At 34.1% G+C, this 13,444-nt stretch overlaps 1 protein-coding gene across 3 annotated transcripts in view; it reads right to left on the bottom strand.

Moving 5' to 3' along the window:
• Positions 1–13,444, bottom strand: part of UBR5 (ubiquitin protein ligase E3 component n-recognin 5) — a 153,338-nt gene that overhangs the window by 4,917 nt on the left and 134,977 nt on the right. For all 3 annotated transcript variants that reach the window (XM_023517422.1, XM_023517434.1, XM_023517425.1), the window contains exons 51-57: positions 12,912–13,042; positions 10,823–10,883; positions 8,653–8,828; positions 4,827–4,911; positions 3,229–3,384; positions 2,725–2,838; positions 863–1,007 (exon numbers count right to left, since the gene is read on the bottom strand). In XM_023517422.1, coding sequence (XP_023373190.1) covers positions 863–1,007; positions 2,725–2,838; positions 3,229–3,384; positions 4,827–4,911; positions 8,653–8,828; positions 10,823–10,883; positions 12,912–13,042 — 868 coding nt within the window. The remainder of the gene's footprint in view (positions 1–862; positions 1,008–2,724; positions 2,839–3,228; positions 3,385–4,826; positions 4,912–8,652; positions 8,829–10,822; positions 10,884–12,911; positions 13,043–13,444) is intronic.

Here is a 13,444-nt window from a genome sequence, read left to right as displayed (position 1 = left end):
AAACCGATACATAGTTTATACCTCCAGGGTAAGACATCATAGTCTTAAACTTTTTCTTTTGTTTGTTTTTGAGACAGAATCTCACTTTGTCGCCCTTGGTAGAGTGCTGTGGCATCACAGCTCACGTTAATCTCCAGCTCTTGGGCTTAGGCGATTCTCTTGCCTGAGCCTCCCAAGTAGCTGGGACTACAGGCATCCACCACAATGCCTGGCTGTTTTTTTTTGTTGTTGTTGCAGTTTGGCTGAGGCCGGGTTCAAACCCACCACCCTCAGTATATGAAGCCAGTGCCCTACTCACTGAGCCACAGGGGCCATCCAGGTATAAACTTTTTATAGTGAACATCTTGGAGCTTCCAAAGTATAGTGAAGATTTATCTAAGAGGATTATAGGTACCAATCTTTGTTCTTCATAGATTCTCCATGTGTTTATGTGTTGTTATGTTTTTATAAGTGTGATCTGGGTCTACCTCTATAAAGCAAACATGTCATCAAATTCCTTCACTAGGGAGATTAAGATACATGAATCAGGAAGGCCAGTAGAACTGTCACATGGGATTTTTTTTTCTTAATAAGTATATATGAATCCTTTTTATACAATTCCCATGAAAATGTTTTATTCATATTTACACTAAGCCATATATTTTTAAAAACCAAGAAAAATTAAGAAGTAAAAGAATTAAGAATAACCTAATGCTAAGCCATCAAAATACTTAGTTCAACCCTATGCTTAAAAATAATGTAAAAAAAAATTTAATGCCAAGCCCTGTAAATTAGATCAAGGACCAGAAACTCAGAAAATGCTTACTCACCAAACTATCTAGATAGTACATTCCTTAAGTAAACATTTTTTAAAATGTCCTACCTGATTCATCATTGAAAGAGGTAAAACTGATCAGCATTTGCACATTAACTTCACCACAGCCATTTACCAAAAGCCTAAAATCTTCCGCTGTTAAATCTTCTAATGAATTTTTTGGAAGCACATCTAGTAGACCTTTTCTCATTGCCTAGAGAATTTCAAAAAAATATTTTTTATTGCAATCAGTACTTCATTTTCCATGTAGCATATTTACATTGTTAACTCCTATATGTAGTCTTTACAACCTTCTCAAAGAATGGCATTTTAAACTAGAGAGCAAAAAATTTCTTTATTTTGAATTTATTAACAGATTCAAAAAAGAGAAAGGCAAAGAAGGAAAAAAGACATATTGAATAGGCTACAGGTTCAAAAGTGAAGTATTATATATATTAGTAGCTAACTGAAATGTTTTAAATAATGTTAAAACAAATAAGGCTAGCCATTAAGTAAGAAGTTTCAATTTGTCGTAAGTGCTATCTGGTCAGCAGCCTAGGAAAGGTATGGTAATGACAACAACAAATCTCCCAGACACAAATTCAAAATCTAGAGGGTTACTATTGTGTGTCAGGAAATGTTCTAAGTATCTTTCTTAATTCATTTAATCTTATCCTCATTTTGTAGAAGAGGGAACCCTGCTGTACCGGATTGCGTATACCATTTGTATAAAGAGCTTTAGTAATTTGCTAACATTAATACTTACATCTACAGGGGTGATTTTCAACTGGTGTGTCATGAAAGAATCTTAGGTGTGCCAAGAAAATTTTTAAATTATTTTTGAAAGAAGTTCAAAGCACAGTAAGTTATATTCTTTTTTTTAACTCTTTTTTTGGATCAACATAAGGGAAGTTTGACTATAGGTTCAAGTGTGCCATGAGATAAAAAGGGCTGGAAAAACACTGACCTAAAGGGTGGTAGAGCTGTGATTTGAACTCCAGAGTCTACACAATTATTGTTTTATAGGGATCAGAAACATGTGAAACCATCAGGCCTAAATCTATATAACATTTTACCGTGGTTAAGGAAAAGAGTTAACGTAGTAGGTCTGTTATTACTCTTTAGAAGGGCTTGATTGCAGGGCTGGTCCTCGGCTGGTGTTTGAGAACTTGATTTGGAATGTTCCCTATATTACCCTATATTACCCTATATTACCAATAAGACTGTTTTGAATGCCTGGGGCAATAAACCCTGCTGTACCAGACTGCCTATATTATTTGTACAAACAACATGATTCAAACCAAACAGGTGCTTTCCTCTGAGAGTATGGAATTTTAGTAATCATGGCTGGTTGCATAAGCAGTAAAAGAGAAAAGTGGTGACAGGGTTAATCTCCAATAAAAACTCTGAGCTCTAATTCTTAAGTGGGCTCCCCCAAGCACAAACAATGTGCACGTGTTGCTTCATTTCACTGGTGGACAAAGAAGTGTGTTCTTTGTGACAGCCATGACCCTGCATGTATCTGGATTACCCTGCCTAATCTATCTTTTTCCGTGGCTGATGTTGCTATGGGTCCTATTACCACAATAAATAATAACTGTTAGGTACAGCTGCCTATAAGTCCTTCTAGCAGGTCACCCAAAGTATGGGTAGAGAGGTAGGACCCTAAAAACAGTCATTTTAGCTCCACAAGCACCCTTTACAAACTGTGTTTACCAAAGCTACTTTCTGATAATTACATGGTTTTACCAAGTAAATCAAAAGGGATATTTGGTTTGGATTCTGAAATATAATTTACATAGTAAATCAATTCATTTTGGTTTGGAAATTTTGACCTTTTATTAACAAGTTGAATATACAGAACTAGTTTACCACATAGGAAGATAAAATAGCCTCATCAGATCACATAACACTTTCTAGAAAATACTTACATGCAATGGCTGTTCTGCAACTACCAACATTCTGTGTTCTGCATATTTTCGTACATACTCATACACATTCTGAGGAGTGACTGGTATATTTACACCATTAGGAATGAGCTCAACCTGTGAAAAATTTAGCAGAATTATATAAAGGCAATCTTATCAAAGCAGTATTAACAATTCACAAAACTGTTTCCTAAAAGCTTTTCAAATACAAAGCTGATGCTTTATCTGATAAATATCTAAGAGATACAAATATTTCAGGCCAAACAAAAAGCCCTTATGCATCTCAGTTTGCCTCACTAACTCTTGACCCATCTCTTAGTTTACCTCCTACTGTATCTTTTTCCTCCTGTGTACGTGTACGTGTGTGTGTGTGTGTATGTGTATGTATGCATGCATGTGTACATTGCTCTTTCTTGGTCTCTAATTAAACTGTTTCTGTATAAGACAAGAACAACAAGACTAACCAAATTCTCTTGCCAGAATCAGGATATTGTGTATTTGCTTTACCTGTCCTCCACCCTCTTCTTTACACAAGTCAATTGCAAATGCCAAATCCATTGCTGAGAAAACAGCATCAGCATCTGAACTCTGAGAAGCCAGGATTAGTTGCCGCAAACTCTCGTACATTACAGGATCAAAAAAAGCAAAGTCATGCCAATTGACCTAAGGAAATAATCATATGAAACTCAATTGTGAAAGAAACATATTCAATTCTTTAGTAAATTTATATCTCATAAGGAATTTTATCTAATTTGGACATGCTGATATAAAATAATTTTCTACTGAATATATATAACAACCAATTTAAAGAGCTCATTAGCTCTGACAATATATTCAATTTTCAAAGTACAAAAAGTGTTATTCTGAAAAAATATAAAGCCAATAATGGTTTTTAAGTTTCAAAAACATTTCCAAAACCACTGATTATGTATAGCAGTTTATTCAGGAATATGTATCCTATTTATTATTGGCAATCATAAAATATAAATTTTTTAAAATCTAGTTAATACGATGCTCAAAGAAATCAGTAACTTGTCCAAGGTCACAATATTGGGTTTTTAAGCTATTCGCTATACTTTGCTAAAGACTCAATATATCAACATTTTTATGTTGCTGGGCTTTGAGTCTAGTTATTTCTTACATGAGAACTTTTTAGCTGGAACACTGTAAGAACTCAATGGGGTCAGGGTTAAAAAAAATATATAACATAGTATTATACAAATGTGCTAATAGAAAACAATATTCCTTGGTGGGTTTGATTAAAGAGAAGTTATTAGATTATAGTTTTAATAATGCTAATTTATACCAGATGGGTGATATGCAGCTCTAGAAAAGATTATAAAGTAAATCCTCATTTAATGCTATAGAAAAGGTCTTGGAAACTGCAGCTTTAAGTGAAATGTCATTTTACTATAATGTTGATGAGGAAAATAAAACTGGTTTGGTTTTATGTTGATTTGCTTAAAGCTGCAGTTTCCAGTATTCCAAGGTATTAATAAGTGAAGACTTACTGTATAATGTTTTATGTCAAAGTAATTTCTTTGAAGAAACTTTAGGGACATTGGCAGTAATCAAGCTAATTCCATCACCCAGAGATAAATGTTAAGCATACTGTGCTATATATCTTAGATTTTTTGCTACCTCCTTATAACTTTTATATATATATTGTTTAAGTTGGAATGCTCTTTTCAACATAATAATAATGGAGAAATCTTATTGAGCACTTAGAATCTCCCAGGCAAATACACTACAGTCTATAAACTATGTGCTGTTTTCTTTACCCTATATAAATGAGAAAATATGCTGCAATGTTAGGGGATTTGTTTGCAATTTGATGCAGGTTTGTCAGACTCCCCCAAGCCCACCTGTGTTACCCATGCTGCCATGCCACCTCCCAATACATAGAGACTTTAACTGTGTCATTTTTTTTAATTTTTAATTTTTGTTTTAATTGACGGTAATTATATCATGAAATGTTTGAAAATTATCGTGGCTGTACTACTTTGAAATTTAATAATAAGCAAATGCCATAACAGTATGTTAGCATTTTATTATAATAAAAATGTATAACTGTAAAGAGAGTTAGGTTCATCAAAATCACTTACTTTTCTGCCAAGCAACACTTTAATTACATGTCTATTCAATGTAATAGGACATAGTTCATTCTGTAACAGACATAGTCCAAGAATCCTAATAACAAAACCACAGGAAAATAAGATTTAAATTCAAAGATAATTCTAGAATACATATAACCCCCGAACACATACATAAATATACATATAATATTTCAAGAAACTGATCATATCCTACGACACAAGTCTAACCTCAGCAAATTTAAAAGTATAGAAATTATTCCTTATATCTTCTTGGACCACCACAGAATAAAAGCTGAATTCAACAGCAATAGGAATCTTCATACTCAAACAAAATCATGGAAGCTAAATAATCTTAGGCTGAATGATAGCTGGGTCAAAGATGAGATTAAGAAGGAAATCAGCAAGTTTTTGGAACAAAATGATAACAAAGACACAAATTATCAAAACCTGTGGGATACTGCAAAGGCAGTCCTAAGAGGGAAATTTATAGCATTGGAAGCCTTCATCAAGAAAACAGAAAAAGAGGAAGCCAACAACTTACTGGATCATCTCAACCAACTGAAAAAGGAAGAACATTACAACCCCAAGCCCCTCAGAAGAAAAGAAATAACCAAAATTAGGGCAGAATTAAATGAAATTGAAAACAAAAGAATCATTCAGAAGATCAATGAAACAAAAGTTGGTTTTCTGAAAAGATTAACAAAATTGATAAACCTTTAGCCAACCTAACCAGAAGTAGAAAAGTAAAATCTCTAATATTGTCTATCAGAAACGATAAAGGAGAAAAAACACACTTCAGAAATTCCAAAAATCCTCAATGATTACTACAAAAATCTCTATTCCCAGAAATATGAAAATCTGAAGGAAATGAACCAATACCTGGAAGCAGGCCACCTTCCTACACTCAACCAGAAAGAATTAGAAATCTTGAATAGACCTATATCAAGCACTGAAATAGCATCAACAATACAAAATCTCCCTAAAAAGAAAAGTCCAGGACCAGAAGGCTTCACATCTGAATTCTACCAAACCTTTCAAGAGGAACTAGTTAGAACTGTATTATACAACCTTTTCCAAAGCATAGAAAAAGAAGGAATACTTCCCAACACATTCTATGAAACAAATATCACCCTGATACCCAAACCAGGAAAAGACCAACAAAGAAAGAAAATTGTAGACCAATATCATTAATGAATATCAATGCAAAAATATTCAATAAGATCTTAGCAAACAGAATTCAACAACACATCAAAAAAAATATACCATGATCAAGTTGGTTTTATTCCACGGTTACAGAGTTGAGTTCAACATAGGCAGATCTATAAATATAATACATCACATCAATATAATAAAAAACAAAGACCATATGATTCTCTCAATTGATGCAGAAAAGGCCTTTGATAATATTCAGCATCCTTTCATGATCAGAATTCTTAAGAAAATAGGCATAGAAGGGACATTTCTTAAACTGATAGAAGCCATCTACAGCAAACCCATAGCCAATACCATTAAGAATAGTGTAAAATTGAAAACATTTCCACTCAGATCAGGAATGAGGCAAGGATGCCCACTGTCTCCACTGCTACTCAACACAGTAATGGAAGTCTTAGACATTGCAATCAGGCAAGAGAAGGCGATCAAGGGTATCCAAATAGGGTCAGAGAAGCTCAGACTCTCACTTGTTGCTGATGACATGATCCTGTACCTGGAAAATGCCAGGGACTCAACTTTAAAACTCTTAGAAGTGACCAAGGAATACAGCAGCATCTCAGGATACAAAATCAATACTTACAAGTCAGTAGCTTTTATATATGCAAACAACAGTCAAGCTGAAGAAACAATCAAGGACTCTATTCCTTTTACAATAGTGCCAAAGAAGATGAAATATCTAGGAATTTACCTAATAAAGAACATGAAAGATCTCTATAAAGAGAACTATGAAACTCTGAGAAAAGTTGTTAACAAAAGGAAAAACACACCATGCTCATGGCTGGGAAGAATAAACATTGTTAAAATGTACATATTACCCAAAGCAATCTACACATTTAATGTAATCCCTATTAAAGCACCATTGTCATACCTTAAAGAACTTGAAAAAATAGTACTTTGTTTTATATGGAATGAGAAAAAACCTTGAATAGCAAATATATTACTCAGAAATAAGAACAAATCAGGAGGCGTCACATTACCAGACTTTAAACTATACTATAAATCTATAGTGATCAAAATCGCATGGTACTGGCACAAAAACAGAGCAGCAGATTTATGGAACAGAACAGAGAACCAAGATATGAACCCAACTACCTATGGTCATTTGATCTTCTACAAGCCTATCAAAAATATTCAGTGGGGGAAAAATATTCATTTAACAAATGGTGCTGGGTATACTGGCTGGAGACCTGTAAAAGACTGAAATTGGACCCCCACCTTTCACCATTAACAAAAATTGATTCTCATTGGATAAAAGATTTAAACTTAAGACATGAAACTATAAAAATACTAGAAGAGAGTGCAGGGAAAAGACTTGAAGAAATCTGCCTGGGCGAATATTTTATGAGGTAGACCCCCTGGGCAATTGAAGCAACACCAAAAATACATTACTGGGATCTGATCAAACTAAAAAGCTTTTGCACATCCAAGAGCACAGTAAGTAAAGCAGACAACCTTCAGATTGGGAGAAGAGTTTTTCACTTTATACTTCTGACAAAGGTCTGATAACTAAAATCTACAGAGAACTCAAACTAATCAATAAGAAAAGAATAAGTAACCCCATTTCTATGTGGCCAAGAGACATGAACAGAAACTTCTCTGATTAAGACAGGCACAAGGCCTATAAATACACGAAAAAATGCTCATCATCCTTAATCATCAGAGAAATCCAAATCAAAACCACTTTGAGATATCTAAATCCAGTAAGATTAGCCCACATCACAAAATTCCCAAACTACAGATGTTCGTGTGGATGTGGAGAGAAAGGAACCCTTCTACACTGCCGGTGGAATGCAAGCTAATATGGCCCTTTTGGAAGGAATTTTGGAGAACACTCAAGGAACTAAAAGTAGACCTACCGTTTGATCCTGCAATTCCTCTACTAGGTATATACCCAGATGATCAAAAATTATTTTACAACAAAGACATTTGTACCAGAATGTTTATTGCAGCCCAATTCATAATAGCCAAGACATGGAAACAGCCCAAGTGCACATGAATTCATGAATGGATTAACAAATTGTGGTATATGTACACCATGGAATACTATGCAGCCATAAAAAAGACAGAGACTTCACATCTTTTATGTTTACCTGGATGGAGCTGGAACATATTCTTCCTAGTAAAGTATCTCAAGAATGGAATAAAAAGTATCCATTGTACTCAATGCTACTATGAAATCAAAATATAACCACTTACACACTCATGCAAAAGGCAAAACATAACTATAGTCCAGAAAGTAGAAGGGAAGAGGAGAGAGGGGGGAGAAAAGGGGGGATATGCAAGGGAGGGAGGGTATTTGGGGGGACCTCGCCTAATGTGCATGATGCAGTGGTACATTTCAAAACTATTAAGAAATGAGTATAATTGTGATTGATGTATTACTTAGTTCCATGTAAGCATTTCACATTGTATATTGAAGCAGTACCCTGAACCCCATAAATGCATCAATGTACAAAGTTATGATTTAATAAAAAAATTTTTTAAAAGTTCAAGAAATTATCTACAGCCTTATTTCTATCTAATATAAAACAGAGCATATGTATTTTTTATAACTAATATATTTCAGAAAATTTATAAATTCAAATTTTTTAAAAATTCAAATATAAAATTAGACTTATTTTACCTGCCAATGTTTCTGAAACAATTCAACCTTGCTTCTGTGTTTTTGCCAGGTCTTGGAGTATAAAATCCTCTTTTCCCAGGTTGGTAAAACAAAGGGGCATTGTCATCACCATCGTCTGTATCATCTAAATCCATATCTACTACACTTCGACTAGAACCATGACGCTTTCGGTTTTCCTAGTTTTAGAGAATATCCAAAATTAAGCACCCTAGGTTCGCTTTTAAAAAAACAAATATGTGAACTCATTCTCTGAAATCATTCAAACATAACTCAGACAGGTAAAGCAACATTCATATTTAAATGTGTGTAACAATACTAAAGGTAAAGAAAACTTTTAAATTTTGCCCTTTTAGAAATAAGAGTACACAAAACTTGCGCATATTAAGTCTTTAACATCTGTTATTAAAATCACTTGATAGGGAAGGCAAGGAGAGAGTACAATGGGTACAATGTAGAGGTCTGTGGCACATTGCCGGGGGGAAGGACTCAACTGCAACTGGACTTCACTTTACAAACTCAAACAATGTAACCTAATCACCTCATATTAATCTGAAATTTTAAAAAAATTTAATTTAAAAAATCAAAAACCACTAAATGCAATAGAGGTTACCTTCTTTCACTTTAATGTCTGAAAGATATTTTCACTGGATAAAGAATTCTGTATTAATAATCTTACCACACTCTTAATAAGTTTCCATTGTCTTCTGGCTCCCATTGTTTCTGATGAGAAATTCACTGTCTTTTAAATCACTATCTTCTATAATACACTATTCTTTGTCTACTTTCAACAATATGTGTTTTAACAAAGTTTGACTATAGTATGTCTGGACAGTGTCTTCTTTCAGTTTATCCTGTTTGGAGTTCACTGACCATGAATCTGTATATTTATGCCTTTTACCAAATTCAGGAAGGTTTTAGTTATTATTTTTTCTATAGCTATTTCTTTCTTCTTTTCCTTCAAGTACTCCAATGACATCAATGTTAAAACTTTTGATACTATCCCATGAGTCCCTGAAACTGTTCTTTGGATTTAAATCTTTTAATCTATCTCTTCTTCAGAAAGGATAATTTCCACCTATCCTTCCACTGTCACCCTTGTTCTGCTATTGACCCATCCAGTGAATATTTTTCTTTCAGATGCTGTACTAAAAATTTCCCTTGGTTCTCTATTAAAGTTAGAGGTTCAATCTTTCCATTCATTAGTATTCACCTTTATCTTATGGAGATAAAGTCTTTGATAATTTCAACACAAGTCATCTCATAGCTGAGTAATTTTAGAGTGTATCCTGGATATTTTGAATATTAACCTAGAAACTCTGGGTCTTGTTAAATTGATATGGAGAATGATGATGGGAGGGTACTTTAGTAGGTGTATTAATTTAGTTAGGTTTCAAACTGGAAGTGTCACTTTCTGTGTATAGTGGTTTCAATGCCAGTTAAGTTTTCAAAGCTTTTATTATGCTGTTTGGGTCTGGCCTGCATATATAACACTTGGGCAGTGGTTTAGACTTTAGTTCTCAAAGTCTTTACTATCAGCTTCAGCTAAGATAGAATAACAAGGATCAGCTTTACCCTCTCTGTCTGAAATGATACTTTACTGGTTACTTCTCAAGTTTTGACTTCCTTCTCCAATCTGTATGCTATTGTTTACTTTTCAGAATTTTAGGCGGTTCCCTCTTTGCATTGTGTCCAGAAGTTTTAGGTGTTATCAGCATAAGAGATAAGATTATGGTGGGCTTGCTCCACTTTGGCTGGCATAGCAAGTTTTTAGATAGCCTAAGAATGAAATGCGTGCAATGAAATACACCATGCACTAAAAAGCCTCCCTTATTACTATATCATAATATGTCCTATTTTTCTGCACTGTTGGTACCAGATGTTTTAAGAGGAATGAGTCCTATGATTTTATACTTCTCTACTATTCAGTTCATTGCATCTCCAAATTAAAGCTATGCTGAAATGGAGGCAGCTAGTGAGTAGCGTTATACTAAACCCTAAACTAACCAATTTCACTACTTGATTCTGTACATGACTTGTATACCTATTTTTGCTTCTTTCTGCTGTAATTATGCATTTTACTTATAAAGATAATTTCTTCATAAATCTTTTGTTCCTTCAGATTTCCTTATAATTTAAATTCTAAGCGCACATGTATAAAAATATCGCTTACCTGTACCTTTTCTGAGGAGTCTAATAATCCAAGATCTAGGATACTATCAGCTCCATTTTCCCTAAAAACAAACAAAAAGCCTTTCACATTCTCAATAACTAGAACATCAAGAATTTACTAAAGAACATACTGATTTAAACTTATAAGGATTTATAAATGGATTTTATGTTTTGAAATCATTTATAAGTATCTGGTGTACTTAATCACAATAATCCAGTTCTAGGAGCAGAAATGTCCAAAACCCAGTATGTATTTATAAATAAGTTTTGAAAGTTAAAATAAGTTTTGAAATCATTTATAAGTATCTGGTGTACTTAATCACAATAATCCAGTTCTAGGAGCAGAAATGTCCAAAACCCACTGGATTATTGTGATTAAGTACACTAGATACTTATAAATACCTACAGTGCATCTTACAAGGGTATGTGTGAAACTTAGTAAATGTAGAATATAAATGTCTTAACACAGTAAGAAAATGCCATGAAGGCTATGTTAATCAGTTTGATGAAAATATTTCAAATTGTATAAAACCAGCACATTGTACCCCATGATTACATTAATGTACATAGCTATGATTTAAAAAAAAAAAAAGCACTAGATGTTACATATATGATTCAAGATAATGGGATAGAGGTTACCTGATTTAAAACAAAATAAATGCAGTCTTCATATAGGTATGGAAACTTAAGCTCAGAGGAAGCATTGTAGAACAGAAAAATGCTCAGAAAGCAATCACAGTAAGAACCAAATTCTCTATAGTGAATTTAATGATTTTTCAATACTAAATTCACTCTATAAAACCAACTAAAAGCAGCCAATATTGTGTATTAGTTACAAGCAATAGAAGACACTACTGAACTTGAAACACATGTATTTGTAAAAATCTTTTTGTCAAAAATTCACATTATTCTCAACTTTTTTGATAATGGGCTGAGCTATGTCAGTATGCTGACAGCTCTAGACACAGGGCAGAGGAATAAAGAAACAGTCCATAAATATCCAGAGAAGAAAAGTAGTGACAACAACAAAGAAACTTCTTTGGCTTGGACTATTCAAAGGCTCTGAAGTGGCTATTCCATTCCAGTGCTCAGCCTACTTGCTTACTTATCTGATGTAAATTCCTTATTCGAAATCATGATTAGGAAGAAAAAATAGAAATTGTATCTAAAATAATAAACACTTCAAAGCTTCAACTGATTATTACAGTAGCCCCAGGATAAAAGCCACAGAATAAGTATGGCATATCTTCTTTTTCTTTCCCCTTTGGCATACCTTCTTAATGTCACTTTTACTTGTCACTTTGGAAAAAGAGGGATAAGTAATCTGTTAGATATTTTTAGATTTTCTATTAAAAGAAATACAGAATAGAAAGCAAAACTTTAATGAATTTTTAACATAAATCAGAAAGCCTGAAAGAAATTCTACATTTATCATAAGAATTTAGGATTATCCTAAGATTCTTTGAGGTATACTATGGCCCCTACTATAAGGATATTCTGATGAATCTGAGATTACTTTTTCCATGTATTTTCTAAATATCAGGTACATAAAAGACATTTTAGAATCTAAGTGACTACTAAAATGCTATGTTTTTAATAATACATGAGAAACTCAGCTGTTGCTCACTTGTGGATTTTAAGCCATCATTTAAAATAATTTTTAAAATCTTGTCTGGGAGGCCAAGGTGGGAAGATCCCTTGAGCTCAGGAGCTTGAGACTAGCCTAAGCAAGAACAGGACCCCATCTCTACTAAAAAATAAATAAATAAAAGAAATTATCCAGGTGTGGTGGTACAGCTACTTGGGAGGCTGATACAGGAGGGTGACTTGAGCCCATCAGTTTGAGGCTGTAGTGAGCTGTGATGATGCCACTACACACTAGCAAGGGTGACAGAGCAAGATTCTGTCACAAAAAATAAATAACGTCTGTGCTTTATGGTATAAATGTTAAGAAACAGACTAGACCTAAAGGTCACGTGTGATTTGCACTGCACACGAACTTTATGTCCACCCTGTATGATGACACCCTCATACTCAAAATAAAGTAACTGATGTTTCAACTGAAATGCCTTCTCAATTGTATGCATTACCGTCCATGTGCAATTATGAGTTCCATGGCCTCATCCACTCTTGCTCTCAGAGAATCTTCACTTGCTAGAAGGAGAAGCAGCTGAGCTGGGGATAATTCTAACAGCATGCCAGTGATTTTACTTGCAAATGCCTATAAGAAATTAAGAAATGTTACTCTGAAAACTCTTGTCTAAATCTACAATTTTTTTTTTTTTTTTTGAGACAGAGCCTCACTCTGCCACCCTAGGTAGAGTGCCAATAGTATCATCATAGCTCACAGCAACCTCAAACTCTTGGGCTTCAGCAATCCCCTTGTCTCAGCCTCCCAAGGAAATGGGACTACAGGTATCCACGGCCATAACACCCAGTTAATTTTTCTATTTTTAGTAGAGACAAGGTCTCACTTTTGCTCAGGCTGGTCTCAAACACCTGAGTTCAAGAAATCCACCTGACTCAGCCTCCCAGAGTGCTAGGATTACAGGCATGAGCGACCACACCTGGCCTAAATCTACAATTGTGTATTCAGAAGGAAAAGAAAAAAAATATAAGAAAC

Source organism: Otolemur garnettii, unplaced genomic scaffold (genome assembly GCF_000181295.1).
Source record: "Otolemur garnettii isolate 467f Iridium unplaced genomic scaffold, OtoGar3 scaffold00004, whole genome shotgun sequence".
In the NCBI taxonomy this organism is placed as follows: Eukaryota; Metazoa; Chordata; class Mammalia; order Primates; family Galagidae; genus Otolemur; species Otolemur garnettii.
This window is presented reverse-complemented; position numbering and strand designations above follow the sequence as displayed.